Source organism: Amblyomma maculatum, chromosome 10 (genome assembly GCF_055883805.1).
Source record: "Amblyomma maculatum isolate TAMU_Amacu chromosome 10, ASM5588380v1, whole genome shotgun sequence".
Classification (NCBI taxonomy): Eukaryota; Metazoa; Arthropoda; class Arachnida; order Ixodida; family Ixodidae; genus Amblyomma; species Amblyomma maculatum.
Genome location: NC_139353.1, coordinates 168,136,203 through 168,155,871, shown reverse-complemented (window position 1 = coordinate 168,155,871; position 19,669 = coordinate 168,136,203). Strand labels below are relative to the sequence as shown.

General features: G+C 46.9%; 1 protein-coding gene and 1 long non-coding RNA gene across 2 annotated transcripts; one reads left to right on the top strand and one right to left on the bottom strand.

Moving 5' to 3' along the window:
- The first annotated feature begins 5,263 nt into the window (after positions 1–5,263).
- Positions 5,264–9,409, top strand: LOC146177885 (uncharacterized). Its single transcript, XR_014701101.1, has 3 exons — positions 5,264–5,333; positions 5,567–5,632; positions 9,371–9,409. It is a non-coding gene; the product is annotated as an uncharacterized LOC146177885 (long non-coding RNA).
- Positions 9,410–9,536: 127 nt separating this feature from the next.
- On the bottom strand, positions 9,537–15,196 carry LOC146177884 (uncharacterized). Its single transcript, XM_084580629.1, has 3 exons — positions 14,952–15,196; positions 12,308–12,509; positions 9,537–11,931 (listed from the first exon to the last, which is right to left on the bottom strand). Exons 1-3 carry the CDS (start codon positions 14,993–14,995, stop codon positions 11,866–11,868), a joined length of 312 nt encoding a protein of 103 aa, XP_084436755.1. The 5' UTR covers positions 14,996–15,196; the 3' UTR covers positions 9,537–11,865.
- Between the last annotated feature and the right edge of the window lie 4,473 nt (positions 15,197–19,669).

Here is a 19,669-nt window from a genome sequence, read left to right as displayed (position 1 = left end):
ATTTCTGTCCATCAGCCCTCGCAACACCCGTCCAGTGTTTAGTTACCGGCAATATTTTGCGGGTGTTTCGTTTGTGCCTTTTCTATGCCAGACAAGCATTGCCGCTAATTCGATGCACTTGGGTTCCGGAAAGGTTACGCGAACCACTATTGCGATGTCCGACGACGAAAAAGCTACCTCCCCACCGGATATGTCCGGCATCGTCACCCAGTTAGCCGCAATACCAGAACGCCAAGTGCAGGTGACACCGGCAGATAGCTCCCGCCTGCGGTTCGCAGTGCCAACTTATGACGGCCACACTGATAAAAAATCGGTGGCAGATTGTCTTCAAGAGATGGCTGATTATCGCAACGCGCAAGCCTTAACTCATGGCATACTCCTTCAGCGCGTTTTGCCAGTGGCCCTAACGGATTGCGCCACCCGTTGGCGTCGTCGTCAGTCATTTCAAAGTTGGTCTCACTTGGAGCAGCTCCTCCTAGCAGAGTTCCTCCCCCCAGACTATGCGGTCGTATGAAAGACGAACTTCGCGCTCGCACTCAAGCAGAGGACGAAAGCCTCCAGGAATACACACGGTCATTTCAGGAGCTTTATGAGTGCGCAGATCCCCCTGGCACCTGAATCAGAAAGAGTGACTCGGGCGATCCGCCAGTCCCCTCACTCTTCCAGGCCTGTCTAAGGGGCCGCACCTTCCTCTTTCTTGACGACCTGACAGAAGCTGCGTCGGATATTCTGGCGGCAATGTTGGCGGAAATTTGTTTCAACCCCCACCGACTCCTAGCGCCTCCCTTGAGCCATCATGTGCGTGGCATGGTTCGTCTGTTTCAAGCAGGGTGATTCCGGCGCCGCCCCCCCCCCCCGGACAGTGGACCCGTTCTACCATCACTCCATAGCAGCCCGGGCTCCCTTTCAACCTATCTCCCTGGAATCGGATCCGGCACTACGTGCCCGAGGCCGTGGCAAGACAACCCAGTGCCCAGCCTACAGGGCTACGGGTGGCTCACATACGAACCCTCCGCTCTGCTTCCAGTGTGGTGGGCGAGGTCACCTCAAGAGCCAGTGTTTGAGCCACCGGGGGTCCCGCCAGCAGGGAAAATATGAAGGCTGGCGGTGGTGAGGTGCTACCATATGCCGGCCAGCCCCTAGCTTTTTTGCTACATACAGACCCTGCGAACCCTCATCCGCTGACTGGCCGATTTCCGGGGGTGGCAGACCAGACCTGGTCTCCTCCGGCGACTGGCCGAGTGCAGGGAGTGGCAGGCCGGACCGGGCCTCTTCCGTTGACTGGCTGACTGCGGTGGTGGCAGGTCGGACCGGGCCTCCTTCGGTGACTGGCTGACTGCAGGGGGTGGCAGGCCGGACCGGGCCTCCTCCTGTGACTGGCCGAGTGCAGGAGGTGTAGGCCGGACCGGGCCTCCTCTTGTGACTAGCCGAGTGCAAGGGGTGGCAGGCCGGTCCGGGCCTCCTCCAGTGACTGGCCGAGTGCAAAGGGTGCCAGGCCGGACCGGGCCTACTCCGGTGACTGGCCGACGGCAGGGTGTGGTAGGCATGAACGGGCCTCCTCCGGCTGCCGCTTGCTACAATGCGGCAAAGGAACAATGTGGCTCGCATGGAGCCTGGTGTTTTGGTCGTCGGATCACCAGGCGGCCAGGGTACGGGGCTGCTGCAGACGTCCGTCTAAGCGAAGCAAGAGACGGGGAAAAAAGCCGTCTCCTCTGGGCCAGACAGCCCCGGCACCACAGGTGACTGGCAGCCCCTTGGAGCGTGAAACACGGCCCCAGGACATCGAGGACCAAACAGTAAGCGATTTGCTATTCACTTTCCGCCTCCAGGATGCCCACCCTGATAATGCAGTTTTGGTGGCTGTCAAAATAGCGGGGATGGATCTACTGGACACAGGATCAACTGTTTTTGTTTTTGGCAATGAGGTCAAGTGAGCATGCGGTGCAAGACATTTTCCGTTACGAGACGTGACCACGACGCTTCGGATGGCATCGCCACAGATAGCATCGGCAACCTCTGCAGCTCGTCTGACATTCACCGTGAATGGTCGCAAAATAAGGCAGCGCTTCCTGCATCATCGCGGACTCTCTTGCCCGGTAATTTTGGGGCGTAACTTCCTCTCGAAGGCAGGAGTCATTGTCGGCCTACATTCAGGCAGCAACCGCTACGGCATTAATGCAGAACCACTCAAGTTTAATACAAAGATAACAGAGCGTCACACAAAACTTCTGGTAGCACCCCCCCCCCCCCCCTCAGTCGACTCCGACTGCCACTCTCTTCTGCCACTCCGACTGAGTGGCAGAAAGTGGTGCTCCCACTGTCCTGAGGTGTTTCACAGGGTCACAAACGGAAATATACAGAATCCGGGCAACACTTGAACATGGAGGCTCCTGGAAATGCTAACGTGCTGACGCACAGGATTGACACCGGCAGCTCCCGCCCGATCCGTTTCACCCCGGGGCCGTTGAACATCCACAAGCGAGGACTCCTGGATGCCGCTGTGGATAAAATGGTGGCTACCGGTGCAGTAAGACCCTTAAAGAGCCTATGGGCTTTTCCCGTTGTTCTTGCGCCTAATACCGGTTTCCATTGGGCGAACAGGAGCAAGAGCAACGAGCAGCCAGAGCAGCGCACGAGAGCACTCGTCTTCCCAACGAAACATTCACGCTTCTCGGAGAGCAGCGTAGCCAGGTGGATCCGGTGACGTCAGGCGTCCTATGATCCACGTTTACCCGCGCTCGCGTTGCCCTTATCCGCTGGCCGAATGCCACCGCGACCATCTTCCGCGATTTTTCTCGACCGTCCTGCCCGGGCTCCGAGCCACGGTGCTCCGGGCGAATAACCAGAAGTTTGGTTTGGATGCTATCGCCATCTATGAACCGGCAACAGCACCAATCGATGCTATCGCCATCTATGAACCGGCAACGGCACCAACCTTTTCATTCTTTTCTTTCCTTCTTTCCCCTGACCCCTCTGACTATATAATACCCCTTGATCTGGAAATAAACCGTCGTACTTTTGGCCTGGCTACACTGTCAGATGCATCACTCGGGAGCGGCGTTCCCATTGACTACGCCTTTCCAACAGTGGCGTTCCCATTGACCGCGCCTTTCCAACAGTGGCGACGAGGCTGAAGCAAGGATATCGGGCCCAGGACAGCGCCAGACATGGGTCACAAGCTACCGGACTTCGATGAGGAAAAAGATAAGTGGCAAGCTTACCTGGTGAAAGTAGAAGCGTACTTTGAGGCCAATGAAATCTCAGCTGATGCAAAGAAGAGGGCTTTACTAGTAGCCGCCCTTGGGACGAAGACCGTTCAAGTTTTATGCAGTAAAGTAGCGCCAGCAAAAACAAGTTCGTTGAGCTACGACAAGGTAGTCGAGACCTTGAACAGCTACTATGATCCTACACCAAACGAAATAGCAGAAAGTTTTAAGTTCTTCAACCGCTATCAGAAAGAAGAAGAATCCGTGCAGGAATTTATTGTCGCTATACGACAAATAGCACAGAACTGCAATTTTTCGTCTATGCTAGACAGAATGATCAGAGACCGTATCGTGTGTGGCGTCCGATCAAAGAGTTTACAAAAGCAGCTTCTGGCAATAAAAGACCTGTCGCTAAAGGAAGCAGAGGCTCTAGAACTAGCTGCAGAAAGCGCCGAACTAGATTCGCGAGGCATAACCGGCGAGGCTCGGGATCCAAACGTGTTCAAGATAACTCATCGGCGCCAATCAGAGATACGAACGCAACCGCGAACGCAATGCCAGTGCTGCGGTAACTACAGCCACAAGACTGCAGTATGTCGCTTTAACAGAAGGCAATAGAGAGATTTAGCTTACCGGAGACGTATTACGTCTCCCGGAGACGTACAGACGTAGACGTATCGGACGCCTACTGCGCATGCGTGAAAACTACCGATACGTACAGGCGCTGGAGACGTACTCCGGAGACGTATGCCGCGTGACGTCCAGCTTGCCGTAATCTCGCGAGATCTCACGAGATTTCAGCAGCCAAGCCAAGCGCCGATGGGGTGGTGCTACGAGTGCTTGTAGAGTGCTGCTGTGCGCAACGGGCCACATAGTTCTCCCGTTTTCACATTGGCGTCATCAAATGCTGTAATACCCTTGCCCCGGCCGTGCCAAGAAAACATCATGCGCAAGCGTTTCAGTGCGGCGGACGACCAGCAAGTAGCTCGAGATCGCCACCATCCTGTACACTGTACAGCGCAGGGAGAAGGCGCCGTCGAAAGAAGTTACAACGATTTCTAGGGATCCGCCGACGGCGAACGAGCGCTCGCTCCGCTGCGCAATAAGGGCGTTCGTAAAGGCCTTTGCAAGCCATCCAGCGTCAGAAAAAAAAAAAAAAAAAGATTCTGGTTAGTCACTACTCACTACCTTCTCTGTTCAGACGATCGGACTGGACAGCGGACTGTCCGAGCGGAACAATTAGTTATCATATGTGACGAAAACGGCACTTTCGAGTAGCTCGGAATGGCAGTGACTCGGCGCCTGCCGATCGCGTGCGCTCCGAGTAGGAGTGATGGTGGATGATGCTTTCCCACGATACATACGGCCCGCCCGTCTGAACACCGCCTAGTCGATTGCTGGGGAATAGCAGCGCAAAGTAAAAAGCCACTTACGTTGTGCGAATTAGATACATGATATTTCAGCATTTTTGCTAAGCATGGCTCGAGTTGCATAATATAATACACGTCGTGTAGCTGCTTTTGTTTACATGTGCATGTAAATGTGCACAGCCACCAGGAGCCACAATAAATGAAAATTGTTTGCAAGATGATTTAATTTATCTTCTCAGACAATTGTCTGGCACCATTAACTAACAGCACATGCTGAATGCAGTGCCAAAGCCAAATACTGCAAGAGGTCATTTATTTTATTATTATTTTTTTTTTGCCCCAAGCTTATGAACTTGTGTCCCTGTGTCAGCACGTGAAATGAAGTGCGCCAATATTTTATGCTGTTGGACAAAACATTCAGGCACTGGAAGTCCTATTAGCATTTACAAGTCGCAGAGGCTGAACTGGTTTGCTCATTGTGTTATAAAAACACCTGAAACTTAAAAAAGGATCCTTGTTAAGGACCATTGCATTGAATGAAGGCAACAGTGTCTGCGTCGTGGCACTTTTCTAGTGTCCTGGCGCAACTTTCAGCTGCACAATTACATCCTGTATTATGTTGGCAAGTTAATTACCAATCATCTGTGTCTCATATGGTTATTCCCTTTCAGATGAAAATGAGCCTGCAAGTGCCTGAATGACATGGTGACCAGAGAGACTCATGATGATGAAAGCAATCATTACAACTCCCAGAATAGTCAGCGACAACACTTCTTATATTACTTTCTTCAATGTTCTTGTTGAACATGTTACAGCTATTTACAAAGCACTGCAATGCTAAGTCTTGATTCTCTTACTGCTGTGTACAAGGTCTAGCCAGAGTGCTAAAGTAAGTTCGTGCATGTTGTTATGCACCGGAAAACAGCCCAAGATCTCATGGCTGCAGAAATAATTATTTCTTTCATTTGTTTGCTTGCTTCCATGGCACAGCCACAAGTCTGCACAGTGTGGAGCCGCTGCTGTCAACACCAAGCCTGCAGTCAGTGCCCCTGAGGGGTGAGGACATATTTACGTTATTTTGAGCAGCACCAATTTGTAAAAAGTTTTATTTATCTCAATGCCTTAGCAACTTACTGTAGTTTAAAACTCAAAACTGCTTAGTACAACTGCACTAGAACCTAGTTGTTAGCTTTTGCATTCATGCCAAATCTATGCACGGACCAGCAGCAGCAACAGTGCATTATACAAAATGCAATGGTCTATGAAAGCAGCGATAAATGAAATAAATTAGTAGGAAAACAAATTATTCACAAATTTTCATGTTCATGGTGCACACTCACGAGACCATCGCAATGCTTTGTGTATTGTTATGCTTGTCTCAGACTGTTTTGAACCTACACTCCATTTGGTGGCATGACTGAGTCTTCGGTTTGAGAGAAGAATGACATTTCGAAGATGAGAGAACAAAAACAATAAAATTTGATTGCACTTCTCCAGACTTATGTACATACTTCAAAGGTCTTAACAGCAAAAGGTCAAAAGCAAGTTCATAGCAATGATAGACTATTGAGCCTCTTGCCCAGGGCCAGTATTTTTTTACTCCACAAGAAGCCTTTAAACAATCAATCCAGCCCTCTCACAGAACTTTGGCCAATAAAACACGGCACATCTCTCTGGGTCAATCAGCCAGTCAATCAAACAGTATTGGTAAGCAATGTTCTTGCAGTCATACCTTGGGAACAGGCGAGGAGACATAGAAACTTCCTTTTTCACTTCGATAGCATTGCAATAGTCGAACAAGGAGTCTGTCTGCCAGAAAAACACAGGGCATGTCTGATGTCACATACAGCGGATCAAAATAGCATCTGTAGAACTCAACTAATGGATCAGTGTAATGGTTTTATGGCCATGTCCCTTCTCCCAAACAGCCACCGTATCTTCCTGTGTGGTGTGCCCTCAGGCACCCCTCTCCAGAATGTATTCATCATCGGGCAAAGCGTGGGAAGTTCCCACATGCTTTTTCTTTTTGCGGCTTCACACTTTTGTGTGATGTTTGCCTGGACGTGTGATGCATTTCCAGCTCTTAGGTCATTGCACCATGACCTAAGAGCATAATGTGCATAATCAATGCAAAAGCTCAGAAGTAATATTTTATAGAGACATTTCTACTGCAATTACCCATTTGGTGAATTTTATTTATCCTCAAGAAAAGGATGGCAAAATTATATTGTTTACTCCACCCTCCACTGTGGTCTTAATGCATTGGTTGATGTGAAAAAATGATTCAATTTGTTTTCAATGTGCATCAGAAGGAGCGTTCACTGACATAAAATAACATCAAATACCATGGAAAATCTTTTGCATATGCCAGCAACAGGCAAGTCCTAGTACAGATTGCTGTTTAACGTGACACTTAGTATTCTCTGCGAGCCTACAATTGTAATGTTCCGGCTCTCATTGCTGACAGCACGATTAAAAAGAAAATTTCTTTCTGGGAAAATAACTAGCGTTGTCTTTGAACAATTTATATTAAGTTTGTTTGATTGAAGCCACAACAATAATGTTAACAGGAAGGCTTTGCTTTGCTTTGTCAACGTGTCTGCATCTGTGCCGGTCATAATAGAACAGTTATCTGCATGTGGTGGTGGCAAAACTAATAAATATCCAACAGGCGCAAGATAGGTGTCAACTTATCTGCAAAGATGTCGGCCTGGAGTCCTTGGACATGGGCGACGTCAGCTAGTCGGATTAGACCTAGCAGAGTTTCAGGGCGTGAGCTCGACAGTAGTTTCCCAAAATTATTTTTTGTCTCTCGATTTATATTTTAGATTTCTGAACACGCCCATATCATATGTACCAGATCCACCCTATATATGTACGACAAATTTAATGGATATGTTGATGTGGGCAATGTCTTTGATGAACACTTTCAACAACAGTGGCCAAAGCAGGCATCCTTGTGAAACACTGTTAGTGACTGTTAGATCGTTCAAATGGTGATTACTCAGGCATGCTATTTGTGTTTATTCTCCTCTCCTTCGGGGCAAGTGCCAAGGGATATACCCTACAACCTGTGTGCAATTCTGTTCACAACTATATAATCACACCAGGTAGATTGCTACAATGAGAATTCACTGCCTTTTCTTTTCCTTTCTTTTTTTTTTCATGAAATTCTAGTTTAAGATTCGTAATTATCAAAATACTCAATTGCTTGTCCATGAACCTTTTGTACTTGCTATATACCATGGCCTTTTTACCCGCCGTGGGTATGTGCCATTACCACTAAAGACAGTCATCAATGGGTCTGATACATAGGTCAGGGGTGGAAGCAGGCTCAAGCATTTTGAAGCAGCTTTAGGAGCAGCGAGACAAAAGCTTTGGAGCAGCTTTGGAGCAATGAGACAAGAGTTTTGGAGCATTTGAATTATGTTTTGAAGCAGGTTCCTAAGGTCCAATGCCTCTGATGATTGTAGTAATTGTTTTTCTCTTTCTGACAGAAAAAGATGAGCTCTTCTTTTTTATGCAAGTTCAATGCCTCTCCAACTTCGCACTCATTTCTGACAAGACAACGGCCAACAACTTGGAACAGACTAGCAGCAAACAAAATGCTTGCTGGTGTGCTTTATAACTGAACACCTAGTGTGACCTTGTGACCTAACGCAGTTGCCTATTCTGACCTGACAGATTCAAATGTCGAGTTTACCACTTCAATGCACTCAAGCAATGCCACTAATTTGGAGCTCAGATTAATGGGCATGACATTTCTGCTCTCTATCTTGTGCATATCCCGTTTTGATCCTATGCCTGTGCTGATAAATTCCTGAGCAGTGGTCAGTAGTGCCTTCAGGAAATGTAGATAGCACTGAAGGGTAGCCTTAGCATTTTTACTTCACTACCTCCTTCCAATAGTTTTATCATTTGCTTGAGCAATGCTGGGGCTCATTTTTTAAATCTTGGCAATAGGCCCTGTATGGCTTTCCAACACTCTTGAGACGCTTCCTAGTGAGTGACATCTTTGGTGTACCAACCCATAACGATTCAAGTATGATTTTGTCTGCCGTAGGCCCGACAAGCTTGTTACTGAAAAAGAGGCTCGATAAGTGCCTGCTTGTTCTTAGACCACAACCATTAGAATAACTCATGTGGTTTTTCCAGTCGGACAAGTTTCCTTCCGAACAACTCACAGTAGTTTGCGCCTATCTGCTTCGCTTGCTGCTCTTGCTTCTCCCTCCACCGGCGATTCAAAAAGCTGAGAGGAGGTGCTACGGCACATGCACAGTGCATTTTTTTGCAATTATCTCCAATCGCCAGTGACTCATATTAAATTTACTTGCAAACAAATATTTATTATGCCACATGCTTCCTCCCCTTACAAAATTTTCGTTTGTATTAAGGCCAGTGCTAGATGCGTTATATCTTTGCCACTGGTGCAAAGACATTGTTTGCGTGTTGCACTAAATTTGATGGTAGAACATTAAAACAGCCAGTTTGGAGCAGTTTTGGAGCAATATTGCATTTTGGAGCAGGATAGAGCAGGAAAAGCAGTTTGGGAGCAGAATGGAGCAAATGGAGCGGCAATTCCACCCCCGATAGGTGCATTCACAAGAGGAGACTGCTGCACTTCTGTGCCATGATATAGGGGTATGCCATATGCCCAGACATTTCATGAATAATCATGTGCGTAGTTATTCACTGCAATACCAGCTGGAGAGCAATATTAAACAACCTCCAGCTTTCTCATAACAGCTTTAATTTTACAGTAATTTCTGTGAACACTGCACCTTTTCATTCCAGGAAGGCAGAAGAATACAACACGGATTTTTTATGCAGCACATGATGAAGAACACTGCCCCGTGTGAAGATGGACATGTGAAGATCAGCTGGTGAAATCTTGGCAATCAGTTGACAAGATGCTGATTGCGCTGATGAAAGAATGAAAGTTATTTATGTTGGCACTATATCACATTGCAGATAGCACCAGTTTATTTTGTCCAAAACTCTCTCGACCATGTTCACTTTGCCAAATAAATCCCAAATACATTTTTGCAACACAAATGCTGTCGGTGTGTTTCTGTTCTTGCATTTTATGGTGCATAAGTAGCTAAGGCTACAGTTTTGCAAATACAGGTCCAAAATTATCTGCAAAGGGCATTACACTAATTTTAAATTGCATATTTTAAGAAATATTTGCACTGTTAGAATTGTAAACATATGCAATGACTCGAAAAAAAAAAAAAATATATGTGCTCTCTCAAGTGAGCCTCAGCTACAACGTTGAAAACACTGTTAGTGGCCTGTGGTCACCACTTCACCAAAAGAAATTCAAAATGTCCTGTCACATAGTGGTAATTGCTAAAAGCATATCATAGGTCAGTGTTTCTCAAATAAGGGCTCACGAAGTGATTTTCAGGGTCCACGAAACCCACAGCTGCAAAAAAAGAAAAGAAGAATATGCGTGATAGCTTTGGCCTGACTAGACACAGTTTTGCAGGGTTAAAATCTAGGAGATCCAAAGGTGACTTTAGTTTATGAAAAAAAAAAAGAGTGCAGAAACAGAGGGAGAGGGCATCTGCGGCATTCGTTGATGCCAACGTTGGTAAAACTCGAGCTCTGGCTACACTACTGGATGGGGCTACAATGCAAAGCGTCTCGGGCATGACGACAACATGACAGCTCAATGAGAGTACAATTAACTCAGTAGTGTACAGAAAACTCTGAATAATGACTCTACCAGCACATGCGATCAATGAATATATGAGCTGTAAATTAGCGGCATGAAGTGAAAAACCATAAAATGGCATCATCACTTTTTGCATCTGGTAGCACAGGTTCTCGCTGAAGCCGTCAGACGGCCTGACAAAGACAAGCTGTGGTGGTTCGCCAAAGCAGATGGCACTTCACACATACAGACACTTTTATAACTCAGATGCCACCTTTCCTTAATCTAGACAATACACAAATGCACACACAACCGTTTGGGTGAAACACTAGAGACGGCCCACGCAGCACAACTCAAGTACAGCGTTCAGACTGGTGGTCTAGTGCATATTTGCAGTCACAAGCATCTCGTGCCACTAACAATTCGAAGTTAGCGTTGGGAACAAGTGAAGCCGTTGGTCCGGAGCGCAGCTGTCGGGTGTTCACCGGTAGACGGTCACGCAGTCAAAGGAGCATGGGAGACAACGCCGAACCAAAGTCATCGCGTCCTTTCAGTTCGCCAAGTAGCGAGATGGCAAACCGAAGCTGTCATATCGCTGCACACTCAGGCAAAAACCCCTGCATTTGAACACGAACACTATCACACGCCACCCTAAACGCCACCACGCACACACCATGTCATGTTGAACACTGTGAGACGAGAACAACGAGAAAGTAGTCATGCACTGCTGCAATCAATCGAGATAAATATTGCAGCATCTCGCATAAAAAAAAAATTCATAAAGCTGCATCTCGGCATAACAGCATCAACAAATGAACAGCATAAATCTTTGGGTAGCATTGTTGCATGCAGTGATGCTCATCTCGGAAATGGAGTAACTGTTCTAGAAAACACGGACAACAGAAACAGAAGTGGACATGGACGCACATAGGCTCACAACTGTATTTTACTAACCGAAAGAGGACATATATACAGCAAGCAAAAGTATAGCGTTGAGCATGCGGTTTTGTGCACTTTATATGTGTCATCTTTACTTAGTAAATCCAGTTGTGAGTCTGCAAGCCTCCTGTCCACTTGTTTCTGATGTCCAAGTTTCCTAGTGCATTTACCCTATTTACAAGATATGCACCACTGCATGCTGCAATTATTGCTGTAAGGAATACAGAGATGAATTCTGTGACTGTTGACAAATGCCTCAACTATGAAGGTCACTGCTTGCCATGCTTGTCTATATTTTACTGAGAAAGTAAGCCTAAAAAAAAAAAAAAAAATGTTCCAAATTTTTTGACCGCAGGACGTAGGCCGACACTTATGTCTGAAAAGGCACAAGGTACTGACTAACTGAGGCAGACACAAGACAAAGTACATAGGCACATGACAACTGTACAAAGATGTTCGGCAGTTCATTGCGCAACTTTATACATGCGCCCTACCTGTTACCATCTCAAAGTTTGGTTCTTGAAATAGTCAATAAAAGCAAAATCCCGTGCTATGCTGCCAAACCCTTCCTCTACAGCTTTCCTAACACTGCTCATTGCCTTGTTGAAGGCAACATGATGAGGCTGCAGTACGGCACCTCCAAACAGCTTGTAGAGTAGAGGCCATCGGGGGTAGGCTGCATCACTATAGATCACATATTTATGACCCATGGTGATCTTCTGCAGGTTCTCAAAGTGCACCGTCTCCTTGAAGATCCCTAAAAGATAGCAAGAATTAAAAATATAACCAATGCGGGTCTACACAGGTGCCTCTGTTCTTTTTGTATAATGAGATGTAATTACAGTTGCCAGTTTTTAGATACAATTTTTTCCTACAAATTTATAAAATGCCACATGCTAACACAATCTTGCATCACATACTTAAGTGCCACGTTTCTTTACAGATGAAAAGCTGTTTTTCATGAGGTGGGTCATTGAGTACCCTTTCCCAAAAACCAACTCAAAAAATATAAAAGTACTTGTGGAATTTTCGCAGCAGAGATGTTAGGCTTTAATTTGGAAATGGACTCCCCTGAATATGAAAAACATATTACAGCTAGTTACTGCAATGAAGACATGACTGAACAGGCTTACCTGCATCGTGACGCCTGCCTTTAAATGGCCCACTGGCAGACTATGGCATTGGTACACATTAGTGCCTGATATTTCTGCACAGGCTCCACTTGTGCCCAGAGAAGTCCTCCTTCTGAGCCACAGACGGTCGACAAATTTGCCTTGCTGTGCCATGATGAAGCCCCAGCAGTTGAGCACGGGGGCCTTCCTTTGCATGCACCGCCTGAGGAGGAAAAATTGAAGCGGCTGCAAGCAACGATCGCTTATAGAGTCCCTATAAAGTGGTCATGAAAAAATAATCTTTCAGTGTGCACCTTCTTTACTGTGCCGTAGCATAATACTTATTGCATTGCTTTTGGAAGAGTTCACTAGCGTTACCTCGTACAGGCCCATCAATTTTAAGGTGAAAATCTTTAATGGCTCATACTGTCGGCATTCGTTTGTTTGGTCACACTATAGCTGTCAATCAAATGACGTCATGATGATGCCATCAGAAAAAATTTAAATCCTGTTTCCGCTGGGAGCCGAACCTCTATCCCTCGCATCCCCATCCGAGCGCTTTAGCCAACTGTGCAACGCTCGGGATCGTGAAACACACATCAAAATTCTCCTTGTCTACAGTAGCGATGACAATGAAGTTGGAATTAGCAGTGATGACATTAGCAATGATAATGACTGTGCATTTAATTCATAATGATGAGAGCAAACGTGATGCATTGTGTGCACCAGCAACGCTTAGATTTTCACATTTCTGCACTGTAGATTCCGCAGTGCTCCCGGATTTTTTCAACACTATCATCGACACTTGATTATTATTTTTATTTTTTTTTTCAAAGCAAGCGAAATTCAGAAACCTACACTAGTTATTTTCTTCTTCTTCTTCTTTTTTTTTTTGTAATTGAAAGACCATATATACATCTCACTTTTGCAAACGGTTTGACACAGTAAGGATATAAATAAAGACCAGGAATTTCACAGAAATCATGTGCCAAATCAAAAATGAGCCAGATTCTACTGATGTGCAGATGGAAATGAGCCAAATCTATTTTATTCTTGACAGCTTTCTTTCTCAGCTTTAGCATGATAGGGTGGACTACTGCAAGTGTAAATTCAATTATTGCTTCTCCATAGCTACTTCCTTATCACTGTCTAGGATATGAAGAGATCACAGGAAAATCTGAAGCCAGAAGATAAAAACACTGGGAACATAGGCCTGCAGCAGACGAAGCAGTTTGTGCATAAAGCTCGCAAAATAACTTATAAAAGACTACATTTAGTTTAGCCTGTTGGCAGCGGCTTTCTGCATTTAGCAACATAAGCAAATAGCCGAAACTGGCAAGAAACGACAATATTTGCCGCTGTCTTGTCGCTTTGCATCCTATGTGCATCTACCATTCCCCGGCAATACAATGGTGCACCGAATTAAAATAGCTCTTCATTAAACACATTCCTACTAATTTCTACCAATAGAAAATAGCCTCACATCTTTGCTTGAAGCAGAAGCCCACTAAGCAGTTATTTGCTCACTTTAGAGCAAATCAGTGCTGCTGATTGTGTGACAATGAATACTACAACTCTTCATCAGCTGTATTCACAATATGATCATTTACAGGTATTATTTTCACAAAGAGACCAGAAACGACTCTGAAACAAATTTCATTCAAAGTAGGGTCAAATATAGATTTTCATATCGATAAGGGCCAAATCCAAAATTGCTTACATTGTTTAAATTATTGCATAAAATTTTATGAAATTTCTGTGTTGAGTATTTCTAATACATGAAGCAAATTAAAAAATAACTTGTGCTGGTAAAAACCTTTTGCGTATTTCTCAGTTTTTGTTTCCGTGGACTTCCCTAATTTAATCAAAAAAAAATATTGACTTGTAAGTGTGCTAGTGTTTATGTTGATGACCTTATGCTGTGCTAGTAGGCAAGATAGAAAAGCAGCATAGCACTGGTTGCATTCGGGACGTTAAACAGTTTCACTAAATTTGATGTCGACAAGAGAGCACCTTCCCGAAGCTCTACAACCGAGTTGGAGAGCAGGGGTATATATATATATATATGCCTTTGCACAAGTGTGCCTAAGTTAATTGACGTAAAAAAAAAAAAAAATGAATGATTACAGCAGACGTTCGGTGACTGATGTTTTACAGTAGCCAAAACTGCTCGCCTGCTAGAAACGACACAACGCCGTTACGCGCCAGAGAGCATTGGCCCCATGCAATCATCCCTAGGAGCATGAGCACTGGTGCCTTTCGACTACAAAATGATAGGGTTTTGACGTAGTTATATCGAGTAGAAGGCTCGGTAGCGTTCATGCACACATGGAAGCTGATGGGGATGATGTGCAATGAGTAGCGCGAGAGTGCGTAGCAGTGTGCACGCGGGATGATACGACATCCCGCCCCGCTTCTCACAAGGAATTTATCTCTTTAATTCCGCTTGAAAGCGGTCGCACAAGTGTTAGACTGTTTTGATAAGCTCTGAACCTCAGGATTAGCGCTAATTCGCATTCAAAGATGACTACTGAAACGCCACAGCCAGTCAGCTTTGCTTTACATGTTTCGGCGGGCATATTTATTTGACACAGAAAGCACTGCTATCAATAATTTGGCTTGTAACCGTCAAGCCACCACAGCCACCACACCATGCGCTACTTACCTCGGAGAATCGCTGAAGAGCTTGCAGATCAAGCCACTTGTCATACCGTAGAGTAGATGACCGAAGTAAAAGTCGAGCTGTGCCAAGGTGCCTCGGAGCCAGAGACTCTCTTTCTAGAATCTAAAAATCCCGTTGAACACTGTGTTGTTGTTGGCGCCGATGTTGAAGGGTACCACGCTCACGTAAGTTCCTTCGAGGCTTTGGAATATCGCGCTCCCGTTGAAATCTATGCATGTCTTCAATTTCATCCCCTGATAGGGTGCTTAAAAGCTGCCTGTCGTGAAGGGTGAAGGATGCTGTCGGCATGATGTAACGTAACGTGGGCAGGTTGCACCGATAGCAGGAGCAAATAAATTCTAGCACACGACCGAACACCAGCAAACACGAGCAGTTGTTTCCTTCCTCCATGTGAGCACCAAAACAAACGGATTTAATGCAACTAGGCTTGGATTGTTCAGGCTTGCTGCAGGTGGCAAAGTGGTTAAAAGTGAGCTCAAATTAATAATTATTCAAAACACAGCTAACACGTCAACATGATGACTTCGGGGGATCTGCATGTGACATTTTTGTGACATTATTTGAAGTATTTATTACAAATAACTTCTCTTTTTTTTTTTATTGGATAACCATCATCATCATCTGCATGTACGTCTAGCGATATGTCTTACGTATGGGCGATACGTACAGCTAAAACGTGTTTTGCCCGGTGTCAGCCGAATACGTCTACATCAATTTTCACGCATGCGCAGTAGGCGTTCGATACGTCTACGTCTGTACGTCTCCGGGAGACGTAATACGTCTCCGGTAAGCTAAATCTCTCTAATGTTTTAAATGCAGACGATACGGGCATCTAGCGAAGATGTGCTCAGCGGCTGACAGCGTTAACAGAACTGGTACCATGGAAGCACAGAAGCGGCAGGAATCGGAAGACAGTGATAGCAGTACATCGCAGATATGGTCCCTCCGTACGGCGGCGCAGACGCTGCTACCGCCCATTCAGGAAACATTCACATGGAACGGCGTTGACCTAAAAATGGACATTGATACTGGATCCCCAGTCTGCGTCATTTCAAAAGCTATTTATGACAAACATCGCAATGAATGGCCTCCGCTCGCGAAATCGCCGATAAAGTTATTGTGCTATCTCGGAAAGCTACCAGTGCTGGGCGTCATGAACATGGACGTGCGTTATCAAGCAACTACAGTGGAATGCAATCTGGTGGTGTTAAACTGCAGAGGCCCCAGTCTTTGTGGCCGGGATTCATTGCAGAAACTGAAGGACACCGGAATGACTCTCCTGCACCTAAAGGCGCAGACTAACGTGGCCAGCACAGTTCCGCCAGCTGCCCATCAACCTGCCGGGGAAATTCTGAACAGCTATGCTGATCTTTTCGGCGAGGGCACCGGTCTCTTGAAAGGCCCGCCAGCACGGATTCATCTCAAGAGCGGAGCAACCTTCAAGTTTTTCAAGGCAAGGAAGGTTCCTTTTGCGTACAAAGAAAAAGTTTCACAGGAGTTGGATAGGCTTACGAAAGCAGGGATAATATCGCCTGTACCATATTCGGAATGGGCCACACCCATTGTTCCCGTCTTGAAGAAGGCCGGCTCAGTGCGCCTTTGCGGAGATTTTAAAGCCACACTAAATCCTGTGTGTGAGATTGAGCAATACCCGCTACCAGTTATTGACGACATGTTTGCCTAGTTTAGCGGGAGGAGAACGGTTCAGTGTGCTAGACCTGCGAGACGCCTATAGCCAGGTAGCGTTGGACGAGGAGTCGCGGAAACTGGCCGTCATCAACACTCAAAAAGGGCTATACTGCTACAATCGGCTACCATTTGGAATCTCTTTTGCGCCAGCAATGTTTCAGCGGAAAATTGAATCCGTGCTCCAAGGGTTAACCGGCGTGCAGGTCTATCTTGACGATGTGCTGATAGCTGACAAGAGCCAAGATGACTCAAACCTGAAAGCCGTACTGCAACGCTTCAGGGAAAATGGCATTAAGCTGCGCGCTGACAAATGTCGCTTCGCCGAGCAAGCGGTAACGTATCTCGGTCACCGCATTGATAAAAACGAGTTGCACCCGGTTGAAAAGAACATCGACGCTATCAGACTAGCCCCTTCTCCGCGTAATGTTACAGAGTTGCGTGCCTTTCTTGGGTTTATCACCTTCTACCATAAGTTTCTCCATAACCTGTCCACCTTACTTGCGCCTTTGTATAAGCTACTGACGAAAGGAGCCAGGTGGATGTGGAGCGATAAAGAACAAGCAGCATTCGAACTGTCGAAAAAGGCTCTTTGCGCAGCCCCTGTGTTGACATATTTCAATCCGAAGCTCGAACTACTTTTGGAATGCGATGCCTCGCCTCACGGTGTGAGAGCGGCACTTTTCCATCGCATTAATGGGGAAATGAGGCCCATCGGAGTTCGGTCCCGGACCTTAACTTCGGCCGAAAAGAAGTATTCTCAGATCGAACGTGAAGCGTTGGCTCTCGTTTTTGGTGTTTCACGTTTCCGGGACTACCTCCTTGGCCGGGAGTTCACCCTGGTGACGGATCATCGGCCACTGCTTGGCCTTCTACGAATGGATCGTCAGACCCCCATCATGGCCGCCGCGAGAATACAAAGATGGGCTCTTCTGCTGGGAGCGTACAAATACAAGCTGCTTTGAAATCCGGAAAAATGATGGTTAACGCGGACACCCTAAGCCGTTTACCTCAAACCTTGCAGGAAACGGAGACCGCAACGGAAGGAGACGCAGAGTTTGTCCTCGCCATCGACCAGTGGGACCAGTCGGCCATCACTATAGAAGAATTGCGGTCACTTACAGAAACGGATGTGGTACTAGCACTTGTCCGCAGGTACGTCCAGGAGGGTTGGCCCAAAGCATGTTGCTCCGGTAACACGGAGATGTTGCATTACTACAAAAAGAGACATGAATTATCTGTTCAGGATGGCCTCCTACTGTGGGGACATCGTGTAGTAGTCCCCAAACAGGGGCGCGGTAGACTGCTGATGATATTGCACGAAGCCCATCAGGGTGTCTGCACCATGAAGAAGGTAGCACGGTCCAAATTTTGGTGGCCGGAGATCGACCGGGACATTAGCCGAATAGCCGATGAATGCAGAAACTGTGTCCAGGCTTTACCAATGCCTCCAGCACGTGAACCAGTAAACTGGTCAGCTACAGAAGAAAAATGGTCCCGATTGCACCTCGATTTCGCTGGACCTATCAGGGACAAAATGTTGCTGATTGTGGTTGATTTCCACAGCAAATGGATCGAGGCCATCCCACTCTCGAGTGCAACGTCAAGCAGCACGGTAAACGCGCTGCGTACGCTCTTCAGCCAGTTCGGACTACCGCGCACTGTAGTAACTGATAACGGCACGCCCTTTACCGGGTCGGATTTCGCCGAATTCATGAACAGGAATGGCATTGCCCACATTCGAACACCGCCCTACCACCCACAAAGCAATGGGCTGGCAGAACGCGCGGTCAAAACGGTTAAGGATGGGTTAAAGAAGATGCCTGGCGTGGATCTCTCAACCGCACTCGCACAAATTTTGTGTCGATACCGGAATGCCCCAAGGCAACCAAGCCTATCACCTTCAGAGTTACTGTTAGGTTATCGACTACGCACCAGACTTGACATGTGTTTTCCTCTCAGGAACAAACCTGTCCATAGCAGAGCAGCTACACCAGAGTCGGACGACGCCAGCGTGAGTTTAGCTCCGGGGGACCCTGTACTATTCCGTAACTACGGTGTTGGTGACAAGTGGACACCCGGAAAGGTGAAAACAACAGGAGCTCGACTAGTCACCGTCAAGACGGAGGATAATGTGGTGGTCCGTCGTCATGCTGATCAAATCCGCAAGCGCAGCGTCGAGGGATCCACACTCACGGGTACAGACAGTCCAGCAGCAGAACCAGTGGACCACCCGCTGGCAATTCAGAACACCGCATCCACGTCAGAGCCCGCAGACCCTGCTCCCCAAGAGACACAGCTGCGCTGGTCTACCCGGGTCAAGAAACCTGTGGATCGCTAGGGTTATTAGGAGGAAGGGATGCTATCGCCATCTATGAACCGGCAACGGCACCAACCTTTTCATTCTTTCTTCCCTTCTTTCCCCTCACCCCTCTGACTATATATAACCCCTTGATCTGGAAATAAACCGTCGTACTTTTGGCCTGGCTACGCTGTCAGATGCATCACTCGGGAGCGGCGTTCCCATTGACTACGCCTTTCCAACAGTGGCGTTCCCATTGACTGCGCCTTTCCAACAGTTTGGTTTGTGGGGTTGAACGTCCCAAAGCAACTCAGGCTATGAGAGACGCCGTAGTGGAGGACTCCGGAAATTTCGACCACCTGGGGTTCTTTATCGTGCACTGACATCGCACAGCACACGGGCGCCTTGCTTTTGGCCTCCACCGAAAAGCGGCCGCCGAGGCGACGTCAAAAAGGTCACGTGACTTCCTCCGTTCTCCCTGTACTCCGCCGCTGGCGACGGAGCACCAAGGACTGCTGCTGGCTGCCCTCAGGACCAAGAAAGCGCGACTCCTCTGCCAATAGAACACAATGCTACTGCTCCTGTTCGACCCCTGGTAGGCGCCGAAACTTACGAGAGAACTTTCAGTGTAGCAAAAAATGCTCCTGTTCGCCCAATAGAACCCGGTATAAGAAAGCCGGCACAGCACGCGTATGTGTCGACTATCGGCGAT

Bases quoted from the DNA above. Each gene is read 5' to 3' on its own strand.
- LOC146177884 (XM_084580629.1), bottom strand. From the start codon at position 14,995: ATGACAAGTGGCTTGATCTGCAAGCTCTTCAGCGATTCTCCGAG. The intron at 12,510-14,951 runs GTAAGTAGCGCA...TTTCCTCCTCAG, and splicing joins CTCTTCAGCGATTCTCCGAG to GCGGTGCATGCAAAGGAAGG. The intron at 11,932-12,307 runs GTAAGCCTGTTC...GCTATCTTTTAG, and splicing joins AGGCAGGCGTCACGATGCAG to GGATCTTCAAGGAGACGGTG.